This window comes from Apis laboriosa, unplaced genomic scaffold, assembly GCF_014066325.1.
Source record: "Apis laboriosa isolate Shangri-la unplaced genomic scaffold, ASM1406632v1 scaffold14409_cov159, whole genome shotgun sequence".
In the NCBI taxonomy this organism is placed as follows: Eukaryota; Metazoa; Arthropoda; class Insecta; order Hymenoptera; family Apidae; genus Apis; species Apis laboriosa.
Genome location: NW_025221511.1, coordinates 393436 through 421108, shown reverse-complemented (window position 1 = coordinate 421108; position 27673 = coordinate 393436). Strand labels below are relative to the sequence as shown.

General features: G+C 39.0%; 1 protein-coding gene across 3 annotated transcripts in view; it reads left to right on the top strand.

Annotated features, from left to right (window-relative positions):
* LOC122721106 (protein madd-4) overlaps positions 1 to 27673 on the top strand; it is a 188293-nt gene that overhangs the window by 68488 nt on the left and 92132 nt on the right. For all 3 annotated transcript variants that reach the window (XM_043948388.1, XM_043948389.1, XM_043948387.1), the window contains exon 2: positions 4892 to 4906. In XM_043948388.1, the coding sequence (XP_043804323.1) occupies positions 4892 to 4906 (15 nt within the window). The remainder of the gene's footprint in view (positions 1 to 4891; positions 4907 to 27673) is intronic.

The window sequence follows — 27673 nt, the reverse complement described above, 5'->3', positions numbered from 1 at the left end:
GAGCATTCACGGCCGGTTAGCCGCGACGGCGCATTATACATACGTTGCTGGTTATATTTGAATCGACTTATCGATTCGAACTCGGCCGTTTTTCTCATACGAGCCATTCATGTAAGCACGGTGTTATGCTTGTATCGTAATCAGGGTCGAACCCGCCCACGTAAAATTGTTTTCCTACAAGCTACAAGTTCGGAGATAAAATTCGTTTTATTATCAGCGTTTTTTTTTNNTTTTTTTTTTTTTTTTTTTGATTTTAGTTCCATCGCTTCTTTCCTCCATGCTTCTCCCTTATCGTTTTATCGTGCCGTGAACGCACAGGTGCACATGTTTCGTTGTTATTTCCGTAATGAGAAATCCTCGAATAATTTACGAGACGCGTAATTCGCTAAATCTCTACTTCGGTCACAATTATGACAGGGTAACGAGAAAAATACCTTTTTTTTTTTTTGCATTAAAATTTTCAAAAGGGAAATGAATCGATATATACTATATATTACGGTATATGATTTTTTTCTTTAATAAAATTCCTCTCTCGCAAACTCGCCCATTCATCCATCACTCACTGTTCTCTCATAAAAGACACTTGATACGTGGACACTTGCACGCTCTTAACCCCTTTCAAAATTCCCGCGTATTTTTAATGTCGATGAAAAACAGCCTGTATAATATTGAGATTAATAAATCCCCGTATTATCTATACTATAACTAAACTGTTACATAAATTTCCATATAATTATCACGTATTATCGTAAATTACGCGAGAGGAATGTTGGCCGTGCATACAGCCACGCTAAGCACAATTTTCGCGAGAACGATGAACGCGCGAAATTTAAGATATCCCGCGAAGGTACGCGAGGCACGAGAGATCGTGATTTCCAAAAAATTGGTTCGACGAGAATTCGCTTAGCCCCCTCTATCCATCGGTGCTCTTAATTTTCGTGTCGTATGAAGATATAGATTCGTGGATGGAGGATTCTCGCGGGAGTAAGGTAAGACGCGGCGTTTCGTGCAAGAAATATCGAATCACCGATCGTTCCACCCGTCGATATTATCCATCTGATGGATCGAAATTATATTATAATCCCCGAGCCGTGTGATGGATATTCTGATTGGATCGGTAAATCGCTTTACTAATAGTGCGCAGTTTTCAAAGTGGATCGTGACCCGATCGTTCGACGAGCCGCGCGAGGTGAAACTTTTTAGAAAAGCGTTCAATCATGATATCTCTTGGGGAATCTTTTTGGGGAATATTGCTTGTCGACAAACGATTTCGATTACGATCAATGTATTTTGAATTGTAGCAAAATTTGTGGATAAACCTTCGCAGCACGTGATTTCTTTTCCTGATGATCTGATTTTATTTTCCTTGTTTTGATTTGTTACGTTTAATTGTGTTAAATATCGTGTCATAGCAATTTAAATATTTTGGGGAAAAAATATTGTTGTCGTGTTGGAGGTAAACACGTAATGCGAAGAGTTAAAATTGTGTTAAATGATGAAATTCAGTTCAAATTATAGATTCTCGATTAAACGTTTGTTACGATCGATGTTATTTAAATATAAAAAAAGAAAAAGAAAATTAAAATTATAACGTTTAATTATAATTCGAATAATAATGTGATGAACGATTGATAGTTTCAATGTTTAGAAATTCGGTTATATAAAAATAAAAAGATGACGACGATGATTCGTGATGATTGACTGAAAGATTCGTGACGGTTTATTTGATAAAAATATTGATGTATTGATTTTTCGAATGATGGAAAAATTCATAACTAGTTCTCTCTTTTTTTTTTGTTTCCTACTTTTTTTTTCTCTCGATAAAATGTATATTCTGTAAATTGCTCTCCGACAGTGATTTTTAAAAGAGCAAAGTTTTTAATATGATTAAGCCTTGTCAGTCTTCATAAAAAAAGTATGACGTAAAATTTATTTGAAATATAACTATATCATTCGTCCAAAGAGGATATAGAGTAATAAAGTAATATCACCTGTTTCGATTTAATCTGAAAACATAATATGTGAATACATTTCATAATTATCTAAATTATACAAACATATTTTATTCTAAGAGTTTTTATTATAAAAATTGACAATCTCTCGTTATTATTTGCACACATGAACACATAATTGAGGACAACGATTTCTTTGTATCAAAAGTTGCAACTTTAAGTATTCTAACTCGAACTTAAATTATTCAAGCGACGCCCATCGACTTTCGAAGTCGCTCGAATAATTATGAACATTAATTCCTTAATCAAACTTGTCAAAATCTTTTAAAACAATAATAAATTATGAGCACGTTACATGTTTATACAATGAGATTTTCCCAACTATCTCTCAAGTTCAACGATCAAAATACTTTCTTTTTCAAAATTCAGGAAAACGCATCATCGTTGATTCTATCGATATTTATTCCTTCGGTATAAGATGCAAAGTACTTTTTTTTATACCATTAAGTAATCTATACACCTGCGAAAGTTTCTGCGAGGAAACGACGACGAGTCATCTTTGGAATGCTCTCGAACACGAAAACGTTCTCATCGCGCATTAAATGAATAATCTCGATCCACGAGCGAATTAATTCTCCCCTTTTCATACGGCGAAGTGACTCTTCGGGCGATGTTTGAATAGAGAGAGAGAGAGTGAGCTAGATTAAAAAAAAAAAAAAGAAGAAGAAGAAAGACGAAAATAGAAAAAAAAAATGGAAGAAAGTTAGGGAAAAAATGATTGTTCGTCTGGAGAGTTCCCGAGCATTTTCGCAAACGAGCACACGCGATCTTTCTCGACCTATAACGAGCGGCGAGCAACATCGCTGGTTATTTGCTCGGTTAAAACACAGTCCATTTCGCCGTTTCTGCTTCTGGTCCCGGAAGAGGTCCGAGGGATGATTTATATCGCGAGCGCCATATTGAGCCGCTGCCAGCGGCACGCGACCAAGGAAATTTCCTAAATTGTTTTCCCCCTTGTCGACCGATCTCGGCGACCACTTCCTCGCGTTCGAAATCCTCGCGAATCCCCGCCCCTTCCGTCACGCAAAAATTCTATCCTTATCCGCCAAATTGTCGAAACTATACTACTACTCGCGATCGATATAAATCTCTGGGAAAGAATTGGCGAAACGTCAGGATATTTAAATATTTAAATTGTTCGCTCGAAGAATCGAATAATGCGATGTTAAATTGTCCCAACACAGCGAAACGTTATTCTTTGAGGATGCAAAAAATTCCCGATATTATTCTCTCTTCCATCGATTGAAGATCGCGTGGGGATGTCGTCGCGACCAGAGAACGTTCCAAAATTATCTCTCTCATATTCCATCGATCGGGACGATCACTTCTACCCTAGAAACGTCAGTGGAACGTTGGCGAATTGTCGCTACGTGGAAATCCTGTCGTCGCGGCCAACGGAAGTCTCGGGTGTGAAGGGGAAGGGGAAAAAGGTGATCGACGGGGGGGAATAGGGCTCGGCGAAGATTGGATTCCGCGTGTGAAATCGCGGGGATCCCGCGATGACGCGTGACACGGAATTCTCGCGGCATTTGTCGAGGCCCGTGGCTGGGAACAGTGGCTGGGAGCAGAACTGTTTATCGAACTTTGCTCGATGGTTCGAGGATCGAGGACCAACTCGCCCCTTTTTCTTCGCCACGTGTAGTTTCACGTCGTTGTTTGGTCAGATTCGAAGATATAGGAGTGGTGCAACGACGTTTACACGAAGGAAAGTATCGGTAAATGTCGTTTCTTTCTCAGATAGCCAATCGAGGACAAGCCAGATTTATCCGCTTTCTTCGTCTCCGTAATTATGTTGGATTACGCAAGACGCGTTCTACGAAAGGTGCCAATCATCGAGATGGAAATCTGCGTGGTTTTTTTTCTTCGTAACTCGCGGAGAAGACGGGATCCTTGTAACATTTTCGTACTTTTATAAATCAATTTAATCTGTTTCTTTTGATTTTAAGTATTGAACGTAATTGCCAAAATTTTTTCGCAAAAATAATTTCCAAATAAAGAATTTTTATTTCGAAGCTATTTCATTTCGCTGTAACAATGATGCGATTCGAATGTTTTTCAAAGTTTGAATTGGATACAAAAAAAATCGTTACTGTATTTTTTTATCCGTAGAATCGTGCATTTCCATCTATCGTTTTTTTCTAAAGATATAATTTTTTATATCATCAAACTCGAAAAACTTCGAATTTATCTCCAAGAAGTTCACAAAATAACTCAAAAATATTTGCAGGTTTATATTTCGATCGACTACTTCGCATACTCATTAAATCATCGACCGTTCAACTTCCCAGAAACACGGAGCAAAGACCCAAATATGGCTCGTCTTAACCGCGTCCCCCCCACTTTCAATGGTGGAACAATATCGTAAATACCCCATTAAGGCATCGTAACACATGCTCTCACGAAATCCATTTGTTTTATGTTCGTCGATGCTTTCGGGGTGGAGATTACAGACCACCATTTACCGATAATGGTAACTATTTGTTCGATTGGATCCGCGGATACGCGGGTGGTTCTTCTTCGAGGAAGGAAAAAGAATGATCGAGCGCTACGACGGAAGGAAACAAGATTTAAGTTTTTAATGGTGAACGGTGGCGGCAGTGATGGAAAGAGAGAGCGAGTCGGTTTATGGGAAGAGAAAAAGCATAACCGAAACCGTGAGACCACGCGCAGAGTGTTTCCTTTATTCGTCGAGTGGCGTTTATCAAACCACTTGTCGAGGCTACTTTCCCTCTATTCACGAGTCATAAGCATTTTTGTAGAAATTGTTATGACGACGTGGAATGCACTTGGAGATTATGGACTCACGGTCGCGCGTGCATCATATGCATATAGACGTAAATGGAGCAGTTTCGATAAACGTTTTTACTTTTGTGTTTCAGGTGTTCTGTCTTCAGGTGAGTTTTCTATCTTCCGAGGACATACGTAGTTACGGATACTTATTATCCCAACGTAAGTACAAATCATTTGAAAGCTCATTGTATCGCGTTCTGACCGGATTAATAGGAATAACTCTTTTGTTATTCGTCCCGGATCTTTCATCCTCGGAAAATACTCGTTTGTCCCTGGCAAGAAGGTTCATTGTCGCTGAGAAATTCATTAAACTCCTCCGTATTACGATTCTTTGACGAGCTTTGCACAAATCCTGCATAAAATAATACAAGCTTCTATTTAACGATCAGCCGAGGATCAAAATTCAAAACGCAACAGAGAGAGAACAGAATCCCAAACGAAAACGATATATAGGAAGATTACTCTTGTATAATTGCAATTCTATTATTTTCCCGAGAAAATTTTACCGCGTGAAATATATCGAATAATGTTGGAACAGAGCGGGATATATTTTAATTACCGTAGAACAGACGAGGGAGGGAAAGTTGGGGATTCGTTTGACCTCGCGATAGCATTAATTTGGGGGAAGCAGAAAGCCAGGACCGCGGCGGTCCTTGCTCCAGCGTGGTCTGGCCACGCACCACGTACGACGCCGTCGAGATAAGAAGTTCAGTGAAATTATTCAAAGTTAATGCGAACGTAAACGCGGCAACTTTGGGTTGTTACCGCGAGGATCCCGAAAGTCATGGGGAAATTATGAAGCGGAACGGCTGTTTTCGAGCGTTCCCCGCATGAAATTCTGTTTTACGATGGTAATTGTCCTAATTCGAAAAACACGTATAACGTTTGGAGTGTAAGGTAGAGGCAGGGTCATAAAGGCTCGGTCAGCCGGAAACGCCGAGGCTTCATTTTGCCCGTTTGGCGGAGTGGTTTGGTTCAAGGGTAGTTAGAGAGATACCTCGAACTACAGGAGAGGATACAGGAATTTGCGGAACTCGAGATAATATCTAGGCTCGCGAAGGGTTAGTTACTGTTCTCGAACCTGTCCTGTGATTGGAAAAGCTCGAACGTGCCCCTCTAATTATCTCTTACCACAGATCTTGATCTTAAATCAATTTTTAGGATTCGTATTCGTTGAGATTGAAGGAAAAATTCTAATCTATTATTATTTGATCGTACTTATTCGTAGATATTAAAAGAATTATTCGATAATGAATTTTACACTTGGATATAAAGTATTCCTCATTTCGAATCAATAATTCGCTACTATTCCATAATCAAATCCTTCAATTTCCAATGAATTTCATTGGAACATTTCGTTACATTCTCATAATTCTAGGTGCAATTCGATGTAACGTAAAAATCCGATGGACCATTTCCAGAAAATCCTCTAGAAACTGAGGAACGCTTTCGAAATCAGTGTTCGAATCCGTTAAGAACTGGTCGTTGTCCGTGCACGGTTCAGGTGCGATCACACCTGAATTCACGGACCTGAATTTCAAGCTGACGAAGAGAATGGACGAAGAGAATGGACGAAGAGAACTTCGAGGAGAATCGAAGTTGGAAGAGGAGGAATAGTAGAAAAAGAAGAAAGAGGCTCGTCGAAGGTTTCTGCGGTCGGTCGACGATGCATCGCCACGAAGGAAGCCAACGAAGCGTCAAAGCCAGAAAGAACGGGTTCGGATTCTCTCGCACGCGTCTAGAAAAAGCGTGTATCGACGCCCGGCCCATCTGTATCAGGATTCGAAGAGAGGAAACTTTTTCTAAAGGAGAAGATAAATTTGGATAGAGGAAACTAGGTCCACGCATGACCTGCCTCCATCTTTCCCATCCTTCCTCCACCTATTGCTCGTCACCGCATTGTTTATTCTTGGTACTCGCTTTTTCGGTGATCGGTGGTTGGACCGGATGGATTTTGGTTGGACGATCCTTGCGGTTTGCCTGGCGCGTAAGTTCGTCGGCTGGAACAAACTGGTTTGGTTTGGTAGCGGAGGAGTATTCCGATTATAAGTGGCGGTTTCGAGGATGGAGTAGCGACTTTTGCGGGTTTAGTTCGATTTTTGTAACAGCGGTGCTCGGTTAATTTCGTATAACTCTTTTTATAACGACATCGTTTGTACTTATTTTTCGAAATGTCGATAAAATTGAATGGTAATATAATTCGCATAAATTGGTCGGTTGTGTATGAATATAAAAGTTGGCGAGTTGAATGCGAAATACGAATCAAAAGTCGGGGAATTTTTGGAAACGAATATAATAATTCAAGTGAAATACGTGTAAAAGGTTTTCCAATATAGAAATAAAAATGAAAATTATTTTATACCATCGGATGTAATGAAAATCCGACCTGCAGCGAATGTATTAAGTGATAAAATCGCTGATTTCAAATTTATTTAAAATATAAAACGTGTATTTCGCAGATTTTTACTTGTTCGCATCGAAAACACGAAAAATCAAATAAGTGCTTTATAAATATTGTAGTCGACTAAATACTATTTATATTCAATACATTTAACCACGTCAAGAATTCAATGACGTCGCAAACGATTAAAAGAGCTAGTTATCGAATTATCCGCGTTGCATAAAAATTTCAGTTTTTTTTTTTAATTTTTTTTAAAAAAAATAGTTTCTAACGCAAAAGTTAAGATTATTAAGACATCAAATTACGACGTTAGCTGCGCGATAAAAATTATACAGGGAGGAGGTATTCCGTGTATCATTTAAGAGTATAACAAAATTGATTTCTTCCATTGACCATTCGCGCGTTCCAACGCCGTATCATTAGAGGTCTTCCTCTTTAATATCGTATCCGATAGCTCTGTCCTCCTTTCTCCTTATTGTTTCTGCGGTGTCGTATCCACGAAGAACGTTTCCACGAAACGACAGGGTCGAATGCAAATTCGACAGTTTCTCGTCCCAGTGGTTGGCCCACAAACAAGCACCTTGGCGCCAGTTAATTCTCGCAAAAAGTCCACCATGGTTTCGAGAGACCTTGGTCCATTCTCTATCGATCGATAATGCAACGAGAGAAGTACGAAATACGGTATAAGCATCTATGCATGTTCGATTAGAATTTAGAATATCGCGAGGCTATAATTTTTAAAGAAGTTTTTAGAAACGACGGAGATGGTGCTCGGGGATGTTGGTTTATTTAATACATAAAATTGGCATAAATCTACGTGGCCGATTTCTTTTAAACATGGAACGAATAAGAGGGTTGGTTTTCTTGTCTAGCATGAATTTATCGTGCGGAGAAAATTCACGCAAATATTCAGCAGCAGTTCATCAAACACGCGATAGCTTTTACGTTCGAGGATTCCGCGAATGTTCCAAGTTCCCCGTTCACTCTAAATTCTATTTAATTTATTTGTCTAGCACGCAATAGTCGTGGCAAATAAATTTTCGAAAAAGGGACTCGAATACACCGGAAAACGCGTCTACCTATTATTCATTAATCGAACACACAAGTCCAAAGTGCACCCTGCCTCGTTCGAAAATTTACACTTGTTACACGAATTTTATTCAAATTCTCTTCAATTTCTCTACACGATTCTTCGATTCCCACGTTCCAAGATTCTCTCTTGATCGTCACGAAGGAGAAAAAAAAAAAGCGAGGAGGGCGAATCGAAGGCTATCGCTTTAAATAAATCCACGAAACCACACCGCAGTCGTGGCGAAAACACGTCTTCCCGAAAAATAAAGAAGAAGTTTCGAGGCTGGTAGAAAAACAACGGTTGGAAATTTATTCGCCTTACGTTTGCACAATAGCCTTAATCTAATCAATCGTGGTCGATCGGCGTCGATCAGATCGATACGGGCCATAATCGAGGATATGGTTCACGATTTCAATCTAGTCGGCTGCGATATCCGTTGAAAAAAGAGGCAAATCGAGCGTGACGTTGGAAGGGATGAGAACGAAAATAGGAGGAAGGACGTTACGAGTGGATGAAACGAAAGCAAAGTCGACGAGGTAAAAGCCGGGATACCTGAATGTAGGCGAAAGACAAGAAATGGAGAAGTCGTATTGATATTTCGAAAAAGATGACGGAACGGAAGCAGTCGAAGGAAATGGGTGGAGATTGGAGATCTTGAACGAAGAATTTCATATTGGGGAGATCAAGATTTTCGCCGTTCTCTTTATTTACGATTCAGTTTTATCAGAATTCTCTTCTTCTCCTGCTGCATTGCTCTTGAGCGTAATTTTTCGCTTTTTCTTCCGAACAGTTTTTTTATTAGAGTGATAGTCAAAGCTTACTCTCATCCCTCCATCGAATATCTTGGATCACAGGATGAACTTTCAAACTATCTTTCTTGGAAAATTCCAAGAATACCTCGCGTATACTTGCAACTCATCGATCTCTCCGATAATAAACCAGACGCCTGGTTTATCTTTAAAGTTCGTCAATACGTAAAATAACGTATCCTAAAACGATCCTTTTGTCATTTAAGAATTAAATAATGCTATTCTCGATGAAGAAAAAATTCCCTGAAACATGTGAAAAATATCTAAATTCGACCAACCCTTCTATACGATAAGCCAACGATTTACATAATATAACTTATTACTCCAAACGAGACGCAAAGATACAAAGATTAAAAGAAAAACAAACGAACAATCTTGGAAGTTGCAAAATTCCAGTGATCTCGAAAGATTTTTCCGTATCCACCGAGATTGGCGGTGTAAATCGTAGAGTGGCGGAGACAGAGCTCGAGAACTAATACACTTTTTCTCTCCCCTTTTGATACGACCACCGTATTTCTCGATGTGGGAAGGTTGCGAGACAAGGTTCTAAAGATAACGAGATAACCCGTTTCTAGGGTGGCATTCAAACGTCCTCATTTCAAAAAAGGCGAGGAGACCCGCTTATTCGTTCCTCCTATCTTCCTATATCCGCACAGATCCAAACTTTTCTGCCTCGTCGCGAGCCTCGATCATCTTTATCCTTTCCACCTGATCGTTCCTCCTCTTCTTCTCCAATTGGATCCAGGAAACGTTGCCCATTATCGTTTCTCACTTTAGCCGCAATTTTCCGTTTTATCGTTTCGAGGCCAGCAGGCCGTGTCGCGAACTTTCTGGAAAATGTCGTGGCGGAATTCCGAGTCCGAGCGAGCATCCCCACTTCCGGAACTCGATTTTGGAAAAGATAACGTGCATCCAGAATAGATGATCGATCATTCGTTCGCGTGTTGTATAATGGAAAACGATATTGAGAATTCAGAGGAATCTTTTGGAATAAGATTCGAAAAAAGATGGATGATAATCGGTTGATCTTTCAACAGTCGAAGAATCATCTATATATTTCGTTAATTAATTCCGATGAGATTGTTTTCGTTGCACGAGTGAATTTAATCAAATGCGAATGTGAAGATATTCGATATGATGTATGATATACAAAGACAGATTTCTCGATAATTGTATTATAGTAGTACGGATCTACTAGATAGATCGAAGTCTTACTTCCGCTACTAATTACCGAAGTAGCCTGCAGCGGAATCGAAGGGACGGATGTCGAAGGATAAATCAAGATCGCTATCTGTCTAATCACGGCCAGTGCTCAGTTCCGTTTCCCGTTTGGGATTATTTGATAATCCATTAGTAATTACGTTGTCCCAACAGAATACGTTCCATTGTCATTTATATGCCAGTTATATATACCAGTTTGACAGAAAGTAATTGTCTATCATATTATATATCTACGAGTAGTATCAATTAATTCAATTTGATCCGACGCATTTGATCTGGATTCTCCATCTTTATCTCCAATATGTACTTATTTATTTATTATTAATTTTTTTAGTGAATTTCAATAACGATGATAACCTTCTCAAGGCAGAAAAACAAATGTGATTAACGACACGCACGTCGAAACGTGGTTTAAAAAAAATTTTTGAAATTCAAAAGTGGAAACATTCGACGCGCGATCGCAATCCGCCATGCACTTCCGGCATTCTAGGATTTTCGAGCACCGATGCTCGAGCGCGATAGTATATCGATCGATTAACATATGCAGCGCGGGAACGCATAAAATTGAACGGACGGAAGAGCCGATCGATTACACGTCGATGAAAATTGCATCCCCCTTTTCCACGGCTGGATTTCGCGTTATTTTCATTTCCAACGATTTGCACCTGGCACGTGTCACGATGCGCAACGATCGCGCAACTTTCGGATGTATAATCACGGAGAACGCTCGAACGAGCTGTTCTCGGTTCGTCGGCATCCCTTCCCAATATTTTCGATCACACTCGATCTTGTTTTTGTTCCCTGTCTGTCACGAGAGCACGATTTTTTTCCCCCCTATATCTGGCTTATGCACATGTATCGATGATAACGTCGAATCGATGCGTTTTAAAAAAAAGTGCAGTCATCCTTTTAGAAATCTCCAAGCTTATACCTTTGGACCAAGCCGATAGAGAAAGAGAAAAAAAGAGAGAGAGAAAACAGAGAAATATGAAAACATCGAAGAGGGAAACCGAATATTTGGTTGCGAATGTTATTTCGATCCAGTTGGTAAGGATAAAGCGCTTTTATACGATTATCGATATCATAATTAATCGTTTGTGAATCGTATCAGTTGTTAAATGAATTCAATTAACGGTAATAGTATTCAACGACGGTGTTTGATAGATTCGATTTCTTGTTTCTGGATGTCTGGTACATTTTCTCCACTCTTTAACGTTCCCTTAGGGGAGTCTACAATGGCATTCCTATGGTATCCGTGTCGCGTCTCGTGTTATCCATTAGATATATCGACCTCGAGAACTTAACTTCCAAGTTTCTATCAATGTTCAAATGATAATGTTTATAACATCATATGTGTTATCTCATCATAATATTCGGAAAACATAAGGGTAATATTTTTCCTCGTATAGATTATCGTTATATAAAACTATAATCAGGAAGTGATATAGTTTTATCGAGAGAAATCAAGAATATTTAAAAAAGAAATGATCATTTTCGCGATAGGATTTAAATGTATTACGTTACGTATTAACACGTAAATATTTTATCCTATTTTTTATGACAATATTTAGACCATATTTTATAAACAAATGATTGAATTTATTCCATCCAAATCGTTGTTTAAATACTTAAATTTTCGATTAACAAATCGGCTTTCATCCAAATCAATCAAAATCTATCTCACGAAAATCTATCGAGATTCATCTTTGAGTAATAACTACAAACGATCGAATTTTTATAAATCTGCCCAGATTCAGAATTCTCGACGTCAATAGATCCCATTCCGCGATTCTCGTAAAAATCCAATAGCGATATTTCGGCGTACGTACAAGGCATCCATCAAGCCTGGTTGTCAGCGCGGCACGACCGCCTCGAAAGGAATCCTTTGTCGAGGTTAAAAAGGGCCGCGAATCGCGGCCAGGAAATCGGACCCGTGCGAATTCAATCTTAGAAGGGGCCACGATCGAGGAGGCGAATCGAGGAGGCGGCTTTTCATGCGTCCTGCAGCTTAGACGCGAGGCCGACAGCCTTGTCCCGTAGGGGAAATTCGAGTAGCGTACGGGCTTCAGCAGCTGCAGGTGCAACAATATGCCCGTATACGCGAAACCGGCGAATCGATACGTGGCAAGGGGATGAAATCGAGGCGAAAGAAGGTGAATTTAACCCGTATTTTGCATGAGCGTATCCATTTATGGATTTAACCGTTTATGGGTTCTTATGGTATGTTTTAGGCATAATAAAAACGCGCAAGATTAATTTTTATTCAGGTTCGTTATTCTATAATAATATTATTTTAATTCTATTCATCTTATGTTGTATTATAGATCGATAGTTTTAATATTAAAATAGTAATCTAAAGATTAAACTTTTTTTTATCGTTTTCCGAGTGAATATTTAAGTTTCATGTTGATTTGCATAATACTTAGCTTGATAACTCGAATAATATTAATTCTCGAGTGTTATCGATGAATTATAAATAAGCATAAAAGTTTATACTAGATAATAACACTAGATATTAATTACTCTATAATAATACAAAAAACTCTTTTTATTTATAATACACGCTTCATAAATTAATTCTCTTTTTCATTACATTTTCAAGTCAAGATCATAATCAATTTTAAAATATTAGAAATATCTAAAATAGCTCGGTTCGCGAGATTTCACCTACGTCTCTCCTCACTATTTCCCCTATTATGTTTTCCACCAGCTGTTGTTTCTCGCTTCGATTCGACAGAAGGCGTTCAAAGATCTCGATTGGCAATGTTTTAAGATTAGAATTAGGCGTAATCGAGCGGGCCGAGTAAGGAAAGGAGCCGAGAGACGACGTCGTCGCGCTTTCGCTCGATTGCTCGAAAATCGACGCGGCCCCTTCCATAACCCCCTGAACTTCGATAAAGTTTCCGCCTAAGGGTAATCGATCGACGCCAATTTTCTCGGCAATTCGATATTCCGTTTGGCTGAAGGTACATCGCGCCACGCGCATTTCGTTGATTAAAGACGCGATGGCACAGGGTCGCTTGCGATCGAATCTCCTTCGTTCCTATTTGTCCTTTATTGAAACAGCTGTGCCTGGTTTGCACCTCTTCGATGTATGAATTATTCTGGATATTCTTCGATGAACCATCGAAATTTCCACTTCTAACTATTCGCTTCGAGCAAATTGAATTATCTCGTAAGATGTTTTCTTCTTATAAATAATAAATTAAGTAAGAATTGTTTTAAATGGTTAAATTACGAGTTTTCTTTAACAGTGCAAAAGTTGAAAAATCGCGAGCGTGTCTCTTTTAGAAAATTCCATCGAGGTGAGTGCGAATCACAAAAGCAACCGCTTATGGACGTTGATGTTAACGATCCGCGTGCATGGGACCTACATGCATTGAGAGAGGGGAAAAAGAAAAGCGTTGAATGACGAAAAGGAAGAGCAGCAAGGTGGTGGAGAGAGGTCGACTGTGAAAGGAAAAATCGGGTCAGGCGGTACTTTTTACGAGAAAACGATCTATCGCGGAGCACACGCTTCAATCGTGCACAACAAATGTCATAGCAACGATGCTCGCGGTTTTTACGAGGAGCCGGCCATTGTTTCGTTGGATTTACACGAAATCGATAAAAATATGGAACATCTAGCGAACAACTGGGGAGCATTGCCTTCCTATTCTAGTTTCTTGAATGATGCACGCGGTCTCACGGTTCTTCTGTTCGGTTTTTACACGCGCGGAAGTTTGTACAAGCTTATCAATATGAATCTGTGAACACAGTAGGTGTGATTATTTTTCGCGTGTAACGAGGAGGAGAACTATAGCGGCCGCGACTTTTCGCTTTGAAACACCTCCAATTACGATAATCTCGATTGATTAGAGACTTTTGATTGTAGAGTCACGTGTTGTTATAAATACTTTGAGAGATTTTGATTAATATAACAAACGAGGAAAATTTGAAATATTTACGCGAAATGATATTTACGTAATTTCGATATTTCGTTAAATGACCATTTATTAATTTTAGGAATATAAAGTTTAATTTAATTCTTAGGTAAAAGCTCATCAGAGAAAATTGTGTTAAAATAATATTTGCTTGGAGTGAAATTTTGCCCATGATAACGTTTAATGATATTAAGTTAAAAATAATCACATTGCACGGCAATATTCGAACTCAAATTGATTCACAGTATTACAAAAGTTAAAAGGATAAAGATGGAAGGAATATATTATGAATATTACGCGCAATATTTTATGATTAAATATTGGATGAAATAGGTATACTTAATTACCTATGTAAATTTTTGCGTGAATATTATTTAACAAATTTCCATCGTCGTGGAAAAACAAATTTCACCCGACGATAATCGATTGATAAATCACGCGTAAATAATCTATTGTTACGCGCGTGTAATCCACGCGAATGGGTGTTCCACTTGATGCTCGTGAAGATTAATCCCTTCGACGGCAACGTGTTAATTAGCATACGAAGTAAATTCACGGGCGGTCGAATAACTCACGGCACGTGATAATTAATCGTTCGGTGCGTGGATGAATTGCCGGCATGGTAGCGACAACATTGTTCTGTGCCCGAGTAGTTCTCGTTTAATGTAACAATTTGTCTTGGGATTTTCTTCGATTTTACCTTTATGCTTTCCAGAAACGCAATTGGCGTTAACGCTGGGCTAATGATCACCATAGAAAATAATGGCCACTTTGGTTTAAACAAGAACCACGAACGCAAACGATATAGGAGCGGGTTTTTACACGACGACAACAAGTAAACAAGTGTTGGTAAATAATCCTTTTTAGAAAAATATACGCGAAGAAAAGAACTCTTTTTTCCCAACCGATGCATCGCGTAAATAAATTATTAGTAATTCGGCAAGTGATATATTAATCGATGAAAGATTTTCGTTGCATATAATTTTTCACAATTTTCAGAGTTTTTCGTCGAGTAAAAATATTTATCGTATTTCGTAAGGTGGAAAATTTGTTTGTAGAATTTTGCTACACCGCGTATTTAAACAAAATTTTCATATCGTCGTGATTTCACGAGAAATTCAAAGGGAATCCGAAAGTTCATCGGATTAACGCTCATCTAATTTTATTGGAACTGGAACAGTTGCTCGTCAGCGCAAAATAAACGCTCCTAATTGTCGCGTATTGAATATGTGGACTCGGTAAATTCAACATAGACCCGCGAATATATAAACGCTAATTAGGCTGGTACATCGATAAATTAAGATAATTAAACGGTAATAATTATCGCGTCGATAACTGCCATTAAGCATGCATGGTTTATCATCGATATCTACGTGTGTACAGTATAGCGATCACATCGGTTACAGTTATAGTGTCTTCAACAGCGCCTCGTGTCTCGCGAAACAGTGGTTTTGTCACAGCCACAAAATCAAACCGCTATAACCCGTTCTCTATAAACTCCAACGAGAACGATCTCCCTAACTTTCACTCTCTATCGTCCCCATATTCCTCCACAGTTCGTCAGGAAAAACAATTTTCACGGAGATTCGATATGGATCGGAAATGGTTATCTATCGATAATAATATGATAATAATTCTATATCGTGAAATTTATTTAAATACTATGCTCGTTTATCTGTCAAAATTTAATCATATTCTCTCTCTCTCTCTCTCTCTCTCTCTCTCTCTCTCTCTCTCTCTCTCTCTCTCTTATTATTAATCGCACATAAGATAGACAAACTGTGAATGAATGATACACGCAACTATTTATCAAACAAATAATCACGCAATCGCAGTTCACTAATTGGCGAAGTTTTTCAATTTCTGTTCAATCCTCGACGTATAATCTGATTTCGATATATCGACATAAAATAAATCAAGGGAAGACTATGCGCGATCAACATCGACACGTTGGTCGGTCTGGCGGCGGAAAACTCGCGTCTCTCGGCATTTACCTGATTGGCTGGAATTGGTCCGTATTATACCCACGGTGAATTCGATATTACCCCCGTTCCTCAGCTGGCACACGCGTATCGATATCAGGATGGAAACGCGAGGAAAATTCCGTATATTTCCGTTCGATTTCTTAAAAATTATATTCGGCCCAATTTGCCGAAATTGCCGTCTTCTTGGTCGATGCACCAGATGGTGCTACGTGTATATCGGTATATCGCGAGACTCAGAGTCATCCTCCTCCACGAATGCTTGGAATCCCATTCCATGATCGACATAACGAACGCCATCGTCCCTCGAAGCTATTTTATTTTCGAGGGAATAAACGGCGTCGCGGTTAATTCGTTTCCTCGAGCGGGATACAGGATTTTCGATGTGTTCGAGGAATAAGTTTGGAAGAGCGGAACGACCGGTCTGGAAGCATCTTCGTATGATAAGTACGGATATTACGCACGTCTCGCCCCTGCGGCAGGAAATTGCTCGAGATAGTTTGATCGAGTTTCGTCGTATTTTTCATATCGAAATGCGTCATCCAAGTTAATATCCTTTGGATATTGCCGAATTTGACGAGCTTTCTTCGATGGAAACATTGGAACAATGAGCATCGGTTTATGTGCACTAGAATAAAGCAACGTCGTAACTTTTAGAACGAAAGGCGCAATTTTCTTGTACTTGTTTCGCGCACAAATTTTACTACGAGTGATTTTATGTTTCCAATAATAGCGGAATCGCTCGTCGTCGATCATTAGAAATATAAATCGCATCGTTCGTTTATCGCGTCATATCTTGATTCTGAATACCATTGAACGCGTGAATGTGCATTGCATCATTAAAAAAAAAAAAATGCACGACGTCACTACTGGAAAATCGCAAGGACACATGTGCATCGAGCTTCAAATGTCAACTATCCTTAAGCTACAGCCTTTTTCCCCAGTTTTCTTTCGCAATTTTATTTACTTTACAAACATCTCGAAACGAACAAGAAATCTCTCGAGGAAGTTATTCTTTCCTACATTTCTACCTTGCCAACAATTCACTACAATCCCACTACAAACAGAATCGCTTTAAAGTAGAGCTCTCTCTCTCTCTCTCTCGCTGCTGGATCCATAAATACCAAAATTTTAAGTACTCGGATATCCATTCGCTGTACACATCCGTATACATTCACCGAACTCTTGCTATCCCAATACTCGTGTATCCAATTTTCGAAACGGAAATATATCGACTATTATATCGACGCCACTCGAATAAACCCATCTTTACCTTGAAGTCGACGTCGTTCCGCTATATCCGATGATTCATCCGCTCCATTAACCTATCTAATGAATTTATCATCGCGTGGATGCCGCGACAGGTATCATCCACGCAAATAACCAATTACACCACGCATTAACCGACATATAACCACGTTGTTGAATCGCGATCGAAGATTTAAAGACGCGTTTACGAGAAACGCGAAGATCCTCCCCTCCCCCATGGATCCCCCGCGTGGAAGCTTAAGCTTACATTATCAGGCGACCAGATGCATCCGGTGATATATATCGGTCATGTATCCCCGACAGATCGCCGACATCGATGCTCCTCGACGCTGCCGCGCGGTTGATTAACGCGAGATCAAGCCTGTCGTCCGCAGGCTTCCATCTCGGATTAATATCAAATTCCCCTAGCCGAACCGCGGCCGCACCAAGGGCCAAAGGGAGAGGACGGAGAGAAGATCGATGCTGGCTCGATGTTTCGTGCGAGCGTGCATCGATGGCACGAGACTTTAAGCCGGATATGAGCCGCAAAGTGGAGTGTCCTTGTGTGCGGGAGAGCGTTTAATGCAAGTAGAATCGAGCGCCACGGAAATGCGTCGAGAGATGCGTGGTTGGCTGCAAGGTGGTCGCAGCAATTTTCGGTTTCCGGGACCAACGGGAATTTCCTGGGGATAAGATTATACACTTTTTGGTATTAGCGAGGAATTCTGTTTGTCGGATAATACGATGCTGTTGTTTGGGACAGGATGGCCAGGTTTCGATCGAATCTGCGTGTTGATGCTTCTTTGATGATGCTTTTGCTTTGTTAGGTGATTCTGATTAGGATATAAAACATTCATGTTCGAAACGGATGGTTCGATGTCTATTTTATGTTCTTTTGATATTGATCCTAAAGCTTTTTTAAATTTGGATATATTGTTTTATATAATAATTTAATTTCCATGGCCGGAAATTTCATTCAATATGAGGAAAAATTTAATGTGCAATGATCGAATTATTTTTGTGTAACGTGAAAGTTTTTCTTTGAGAAAAAAAAAACATTCAAAAAGACATCTTCTCTCTTCAAAAAAGGATGAATTGTGGATTAAATAGAATAAATATATTCACAAAAAAATTAAAAGCTAGCCGTTACATGATTACATATCATGTCAACAGATGCCACGAGAGCGCGATACGTGTTGCTATTCTGTTATTAATGTCAGGAATTTCCATGAAATTGGTTGGTGAAATTTCGTCGGCCGGAAACAACGCGAGGAATTCGACATGGAAGACGTGGTGGAAAAAAGACAACTCGTGGAATTTCATCGAACGTGTCTAAAGCACGAGGTCGTCACCATTGGCCGAGTTCGAGGCATCATTTGAACCGGTTCCAGGGATAACACGATTTTCCGCGCTCGGCGATTCCCCGCGACGACTTCTCGCGTTTTCATCGAGTTTAGAGATGTTCGGGGCGGCTGTCATGGAACCTCGTGCGCAGTAACCGTCGATAACGCGGTTAAAAATAAAAGTTCCGTCAGAGGAGTATCGTACCGCGGTCTGGAAAATGAAAATGAATTCGCGAAACCGAGCACGTTTCATAGCGTGATCCCTTCACCTCCTAGTTTTAGTTAAATCCTTTTGCAGAACCCTGTGTGGATTAAAATTGACCATCTATGAATACTAGAAACGCTCTAACATCTTTGTATTCTGTTTGAAAAATATAACATGGCGATCCATTCAATGGGGATTGAATATATGAGGAAGAAATAGATTTATTCAAGGAAATAGATTTATTATTGTAATAGTTGATAGTAACGTTATTCTTCTCGTAATAGTAGTCTCATCGATTTCCATGGTTTTCCAATCCTAGAGAAATATTTTTTATTCTTCCAAGGATTATATTTAGAAATTATTTTTTTTATATTTACCGTTCAGAATATTGTGTTGCAACAAAGCGTAAAAGGGTTAAAATATCGTGAAATTTAATTTGATTCGCGTGAGACGAGATCGTGGTAGATTCAAGCAGGATACAAAATTGAAATAAAAATAATTGAGAAAGAGGGAGGAAATATTCTTGGCGAGGATAGTGGATATTTTTCTGATTTGTTGTGCATGATAGGTTTAGAAGATCGCCTTGAACAAGATCGCGAATTAATTAGATAGGTCCGAGACACGTTTGCCGGGTGAACTCTAGGTCTGCGAGCGAGCGCGCGATCCAATTAAAAGTTAAAAACGACCGCGTGCGACCAGCTTCAATTTGTTTCCTTCTGTACGTAACGAACAAATGTTATTGTGCTTCACGGGGCCGCGCGTGGCTGGCATTTTAATAAGTTCGCCACCGTAGAACGCGCGTTGCGCATCCTGACAAACGATAATACGCCCACGCGTGGACCACCATCGCGCATAAAGAACGCAATTAGCCAACTGTTTCATCAGCCTGTTAGTGGCCGTGGTAAATGTTGTACCGTTAAGTGCAATATTCGCGAAATTTTGTAATTAATCCTCGGTCCAAATTGAAAGTGTTGACAAGGAAACTGGCAAGGATGATTATTGAAATAAAAATTAAATGTAGTTAAATAATGGCTCGTATATCCGAAAAATTTTGTAATTATTCTTGGGTATAAATTGAAAAGTGTTGGCAAGAACACCGTGTTGTTGAAATGAACATTTCTATTAAGGGAAAAAAATAGTTAGCTACATTTGGAAATATTATTTTATCGTAATAATGGCATCAAAAATCTATTTTCGACGATTGATAGAACCAACAGAGGCGGCGTAATCGTTCAAAATGGCAGCCGTACGGGAATTGAAATTGAATAATCCTTCCTTATCGATCGGATTAGGTGCAAATATGCAGTACACGTACAGCCTCGTTGAACACCTCATGCTACGTTTGGTACACCTCCACTGACCAGTAAACTGATAAACACTGTTTGGTGTCTACGGTCTGAAGGGGATTGCCGATCGATACCAATAAGCCAAAGTACACAATGCCAATCGGTTTGCTGATCGCTCGATAATCTTTCCCTATTTTTCTGCTCCTCGAAATGCCGTATTACAGGTTCGTTATCAACCTCTTGTTTTACATTACGATGGCTCTTTCGACAGACCTCATTTTGTTTGAAGACATCTTCTATTTTCCTCATTTTATGAAGATATTCCTGGTATTTTTTTTTTTTGTCGGTATTCATTCTTCTTCTATCGTTTGGTTTCTTCTTTATTGCCGAACCTTTTATTTACTGTCTTTAGACGTTTTTTCCCAAAAACCTGTTTTTATCGTTTCTCTTTATTATTAGATTGCATTTTTTTTTTATTTTTTATGTTTGAAATTCTTTTTATTACGATATATATATCCGTTTCTTTTTATTGTCGAAATTCTTTTTTCGAAATGTTATTGCATTTTTTTTTATTGTTAGAATTTTATTATAATTTTTTCTGTTTTTGTATTAGTTTTTCCACCGATGGAATCTTTTCTTTAGCATCTTTTTTTTTTTTTACTCGCTGAAATTCCTTTTTCTGCAGAATTACCTTCCTTGAAAAGTTACACTCTCCCGTTGGTGGAATTGTTCCTTTGAATCTCTCCCGTGCTAAGATTGCTTTCCTGAATGTGAAAATTTTTCTAAGTCCCAATTGTTTCACAGAATATATCCTGAGAATATATGTATTATCACGAAGCGACGAATTATTTTTCATCAATGATCATCAAGGGAGATATTGTTCATGAAATAATCATAATTAGAACCTTCTACGGTAACCAAAGAAAACGCTAATAATTTTTGGAAAATAATGACCGTAATAATAATGCTATTCGCAAATAGATAGTCAACAACTTTTGACACTGTGATACTCATAAAAATGGATGATGGCCGATGACCACTCATCCTTTCCTAAAAATCCTACGAATGATACTTGACCCAGTTGTTCTGCGGTAACGTCGCTCTCGAATCAATTATTTTTTAATAAGGCACAGAAATATCTTTATCGACGTTATCTCATTCTAGTTAATACGAATATTCGTAACTACATCTAATTTATGAAAATAATTATAATAATAATTTAAAGAAAATAATTTTAATAAATATCGAATTTTATATGCTCGAACGTTTCGATAAAAATCCAAGAAAATAATTTGTAATCGCGTAAAATGCATCTTAACTTCTTTATTGAAAATATAAAATACTAATCAAATTGATCATTTCGAATTTCACTATTACAACGTGTTAAAAGCAATCACAAAATTTTAAAAATAATTCTGTCAGATACGCGTAATTAGTTAGAAAACAGAAAACGAAAAAATCGGTTAATGATCGGAGAGTTCAAAGATCCGGGAGAAAAACGCGACGATGATGCTTTTCCAACTGTAAAATAAACAGCGGGTCGAGAATTGGAAGGAAAGTTCGGACGCGGCACTTTTGTAGTTTCGCGCTCCGAACCACCTACGAAGGGAGGATCCCTTAAAGTCTGTGAGATTCTTGGAGATCGTTAAGACTTTCGACGAGGCAGAGAGCATCGGCTCTCGGATCTTGGACCCTCTCTCGAGGTCTCACACGGAAACTTGCCGAACGAGTGAAAAGGCGAAACCCATCGTTGGCTGTGTCGGAGGGTTAGTACGAAGAAGAAAAGAAAAAAAGGAAGAATCGACAACGGCCAACCTCAGCTGCGAAACTTCTCGAATCTTTTCCGCTGTCAAGTAGTCATTGTTACGTACGTACCAACAATGCTTGTTCCTTTCCTTCGATTTAGGTCCGCCAATCGGAAAGGCAAACATTCTTAGGAAAGGCAGATTTCTTAACGAAGAATGAGACGAGTTTTGCGGGGGGAAATTATGTTGGATCGTTTCACGTTGATTGCGTTTATCGTTAAATTTAATCGTGCTTCAAGTGCAATGATTTTTAATTTAATCCATTTATTTTTCAAACTAAATCTTTTTTAATCTTTCTAAATTTTTTGAATGGTGGATAAAGACAGAGTTATTGTACGAATTGATATTTAACATTCACGAAAATAAATAGTCGTATGTTATATTGCTTTTCGGAATTAAAATATTTTATTAAATCTTTTATTTTTTTCATTTTTAAAATATATTGTTTTAAAAATTACGAATGTTTTAAAAGTGAAGTTATAAAACTCTACGTATTTACTTTATAGAGATTTACAGAGAGAATCTAATTTATTTATTCTAACGAGAACAGGACAAAGAAAGTGAAAAAGCTTTAGCTTTTTTATTTTTTTTTATACTTTAGAATATCAAATAGAACGTTTTAGTTAAGAGAAACAATATAATTGGAGATACAAGAAAGATTATTCAACATATAAAGAATTATTTCGAAGTACGATTAAAGAGATAAATGGTACAGAAGTTTTCTCGAAGGTTTGATATAAAGTTGAATGAAATCTGTTTTAAAGTTTCAAAAATCTTTTTCAAATTGATTCGATTAAAAAACCACTCGCATTGATGAACGCGTATCGATTGCACGCGTGATTCGTTAGACAGTTATCGTGTTTTAAACGTTGAAAAACAATCTCAACCATTTCCTTTTGGAAACTTTTTCCCCAGGATCCTGCGATCGATACGCAATTAAAATCGCTCGTTAGTCTCTCTAGAGATTGTGGCTGGTCGATGTAAAGCTACCGATAACTTGTGTAGAGCGAGACAACGAAAGAGACAATTTATTGGCCTTATGATGTAGCGAGTGTATGGGCATTAATCTTTCATAAAGCGATAGTCTCGCATTCTTTTCTGAATTCTTTCATATAGCAGAATAAAAAAAATTCACAAGTATCCTTCGAAAGAAGATTATTCAAGAATCAATCAACTTTGAATCATCTTTTTTATTACCGTATCAATATTTATTGTTTCTTTTTCATATCTTTTATGCTGATCGAGTCAAAGGATTCTTAAAGAATCGGATTAAAATTTTAAGTTTTTATAGATTGTTGCAATAATAAATTTTGAATTATTGTCATTTTCACGCGACGTGCAACAAATCTAACTGTTTCTCGTTCCATTATAAAATACACGGTCTCTATCGACGCGAAGTAAATTCGAGATCCGGATGCTGTTTAATCGAAGTGTCAGTAATCTCCGAGACGCGAGGAGCAAGTTAGATTCATACGTTCCTCGTCTACAGGTGGTTTATCCCCCGACGTGTATGCTCCTGAACAATGTCCATTTATATCGTTCTCACGTTCTTGCATATTTACCGGTCTCTGGGTTTAGACATTAATGGGATTCGTATGACTTTATTTCCGAACAACGATATATAATACAGAAAAATTAAAATTAATATATCGAGAGCAAAGGCTAACTCTTTCTTTAGATAATTTTATCATTTTATGATAAATTAAGAAATCCAGAATCCATGATTCGAAAATTATAACCAAATATTTTCAAAATCGAATTATCAATCGTATCTTTCACCCTCCCCATAACCATCGATTTCACGATCGAGATAAGTCATTTGCCCATCCAAGGAATCGAAATCAAAGGGATCGTTATCTCCTATCATTTACACGAATTCTTGAAATCCAATCGCACGTAGCCTCGCTTAAATCACGCAAAGGGGGTGGTTCAAGATAGTCGAGCCAGAAAATTCGCGGTGATAGCCTACTTTCAACGATGTAACGCTCTGTCCCTCCCTCTCTCCCTCCCTCTCTCCCTGAGTGATTGCGAACGAGTGAAGCGGATCGAGGAGGGGGGATCGATCAACCGCTTAATCGACCAACGCGATGAACCGAATCGTAAAACCGAAAAAAAAAAAAAAAGAAAAAATAGGAAAAAGAAAAGAAGAGAGATAGAAGAGTGGAAAGCAGAAAAACGAACATGCTTCTAATAACGCGAGCTCTCTCGAGTAGATGAATAGACGCGGGTATAGGAGAGGCGTGGGTCGGCACTATCGTACGCTCGAATCGGAAACCAATTTGAAAGCAATACCGCGCTCATCGTTCCACCTTATCTGATCACACCGGCTCGAACAAAACGTTCTTGGATTTGGCCCTGATCGCTCGACGAAAACCTGATGACTTAAGCGCCTTAACACCTCTTGGCATTTAAGTCGATTGCTCGATTCCATCTACACCAATGGGATTTTCAAAGGTGTACGGAGAGGAGGACATCATCCCCGTTCATATTCTCTCGCCTGGCCGTGCTTGTACACGAATGTCTGCCGTGTTCGAGATAAACGAATATTTCGGTCGCTCATAAATTTAAATGTAGCTATGTTTGATCTTATACGTATGTATAACGTTGGTATAGACGGTTTAAAATTGCTTCTCCTTTCAAATTTAGGAAGACAAATGTATGTATCCGCGTTGTTTCATATTTAAAGTTATCCCGGTTTCGGATAGAATTTGAAATTTTCATCGATAAATGGGGAAAATAATTAAAGCGAATGGAACATTAATAATTCGAAGTAAGTAATTTCATATGTATTTCGATACGTTTAATACGAGAGATGATTTATGGTTTTCTGTTTAACCTTCTTCTTTTTCAATATACTCGTAAGATATTGGAAGAACACGCGACGCACGTATTTCTAATCGCATTTTTTTGGTTACAACAGACACCCTCTACGTCCCTCAAGAAGCGGTCGTTAAGAAACATCAAGTTCTATTAGATGGACGCCCAGGGGCGCGCGTGCGACGCATCTCTCGGATCCACCCCATTGCTGAGAAACGTGACAAAAGGGCAGGTTATAAATTCGGCCGCTTTTCTCTCTCGTTCTCCGTGGGTCTCTTGCACTCGAAACGAGAACCTCGCACCACGCCCTCCGTTTCCGCCCTGAAAATTGTAAAAGACCCAGGTTGCGCCCACGCAGACCATGTCCTAGCGTGAAGGGGCTCTAATAAATTTCTAATCCAAGTGGGAGATCCGAGGAACGCCGCTCGAGGACACACGCCGTGGTACGGAAGACGAGAGACCGGTGGACAAACGTCTAATTGGTCGGCCAAGATTTGTTTCGATTCTCACGGCTTCTTTTGGGGGGGNGGGGAGGGGAAAAACCAAGAAAATTTACGAGCGGACCACCAACGGGATCGTACCTTGGAAAATTTACGGCGACACCGTATCGGAATCGATTTTTTCAACGATCGTATCTGGTTTGTATCGATATAACGGTAAAGAGGAATCGGGGTCTATAAAGAGAAATTAATTTCAGATAGTTGCGATATCGAAGTGATCTTGCAAAATTCGTCACTCGAAAGTTTAATTAATAACATGTTACGAACATATCGCAAACTTCTACAATGCTTGCGCGTATATTTGTAACAGAATTCTTGCGGAAAATGGGTCATCTCTTCTCCACGGAGAAGAACGTTAACGCCAGCTCGGAGGAAAATCAAACACTGGAATAATTTTCAACGTATAATCCGAAAGTTCTAAAGAGAATAACTCGTTCGAATTCCCTCTCATCGCCCGGCTTATTAATCTAACGTTCAAATTAAACATCCCTTCAAAAACCATCCCCATCTGTTTTGACCATCGAGACGCCTGTTCTTCAGTTCCAAGTGCATCGATCAGCAAATACCCGGATCACGAGCAAAACGCGGGGGAAGAAGAGCAGGAAGAAGATGGAGGCCGGGGCATATTTCATCGAAGATCGATTACGCCTGCCCGAGACCTCGCCGCTGACTTCCGATTACCTGAGAATTAATTCCATGCCAGGCTGCTCCACTTAAATTCGTTCCATTTTCGAGGTTAACCAGTGGTGCAGGCAGCTCCATTATAACCTATCATTAGCGGATCCTGCTCTACGCGGCCTTTCCTCGATAAACCCACACCCTTTGACGGTTCAGCTTCCTCCTTCATTTTTTTCACCCCCCTCGCCCCTCGCTCCTCGATAATTCAATTTACCAATACCAGCGTGATTAAACGAAATGCTTTTCTTCGACGTCTCCTCAACCGCCCGTTCGTTCCTATACACAGGGATGAAAGATTGGGTGGCGGAAGGTACGTGTGAGAGGTACGGGATCACGAGGATATAACTGGTCGGCCGGTGAAAAATGCGGCTGGACGTGCGAAACGGCGAAGGAATGAAAAGAAACGGAGGCTGGAATGTGGAGGGAGAAAGAAAGGAGGTCAAGATGTGTGGAAAATGAGAGAAATGAGAGGAGGGTGGAGGAAAATGGCGGACGGGGAGAGGATTATTAACTCTCATTAAGGATCAACCGTTGCGTAAATACGATCTTCCATTTGCAATCTTTTTTTCCCCGGTTAATAATATATGTTGTTTGAAATTTTTGTTTCTGATTATGGGAAGGATATTTCAAGAATTCCTTTACAAATTTTCTCGCTGTTGTTTCATGTTTCTCACATAGATATTTTATAATGTTTGAAGAAGAAATTTAAGAAATAGTTTCATCTTCCGTAAGAAGAGGTTTCTGTAATATAATTATTATTTTAAATACATTTTTTTGTATTATCGTGACGAGACGCATCGATATTGGTACTTGATAGATCAAGAAGGAACAAGAATGGCGCAAAAAGACACGAAAATGAGGATGAAAAGAAGAATATGAGTAACGAAGGAGGATAAGAGCGATATGACAAAACTGGTACAAGGGTTGCGGAAAAAGGGACAAAGAGGAAGAAGTTAGGAATATTAAGTGAGATGAAGAGAGGTAGGACAAAGGAAGAGCTATATAAGGAATGATACAAAAGACAATGGAAGTTGGATATAAAGTTCAGTATTGTATATATATATATATATATGTAAGAGAAACTCGAGAACTAAATTCTAGACGACTCGAGAATTTGCAAAGAAAACTGCAAGAACAAAAACGTATTTACGAGGAGCACAGTGCGAATAATAATTCCTCGTAGAATAGAAAACAATTTATAAAAATTGCTCCTCCTGTATCGTTCTATTTCCAATATTCACTTATGTCCATCCTCTTACTAGGAGATCGAACAAACTGAATCTAAAATCTAATTCAAACCCTTGGTGTAACTTTCTATCGCGAGTAGGATCATCGAGATCTTATCCACGCGAGACTAAAGCCTTTCGGTTTGCCGTGGGACGCGACAAGCCGTGAAATTTATCACAGGTCCCCGTAGACACTTCCGTTCGCCGTTGAAATTTCCTCGGCCCCTTTCGTGGAAAACCACTTTCGAAACGACGACGAGGACGACGACAACGACTGGTACATAGAGAAAGGGAAGGAAAAAGGGGATTTTCTACTTGAAATGCACGGTGGAAAGAGAGAGGAGGACTCGTCTCG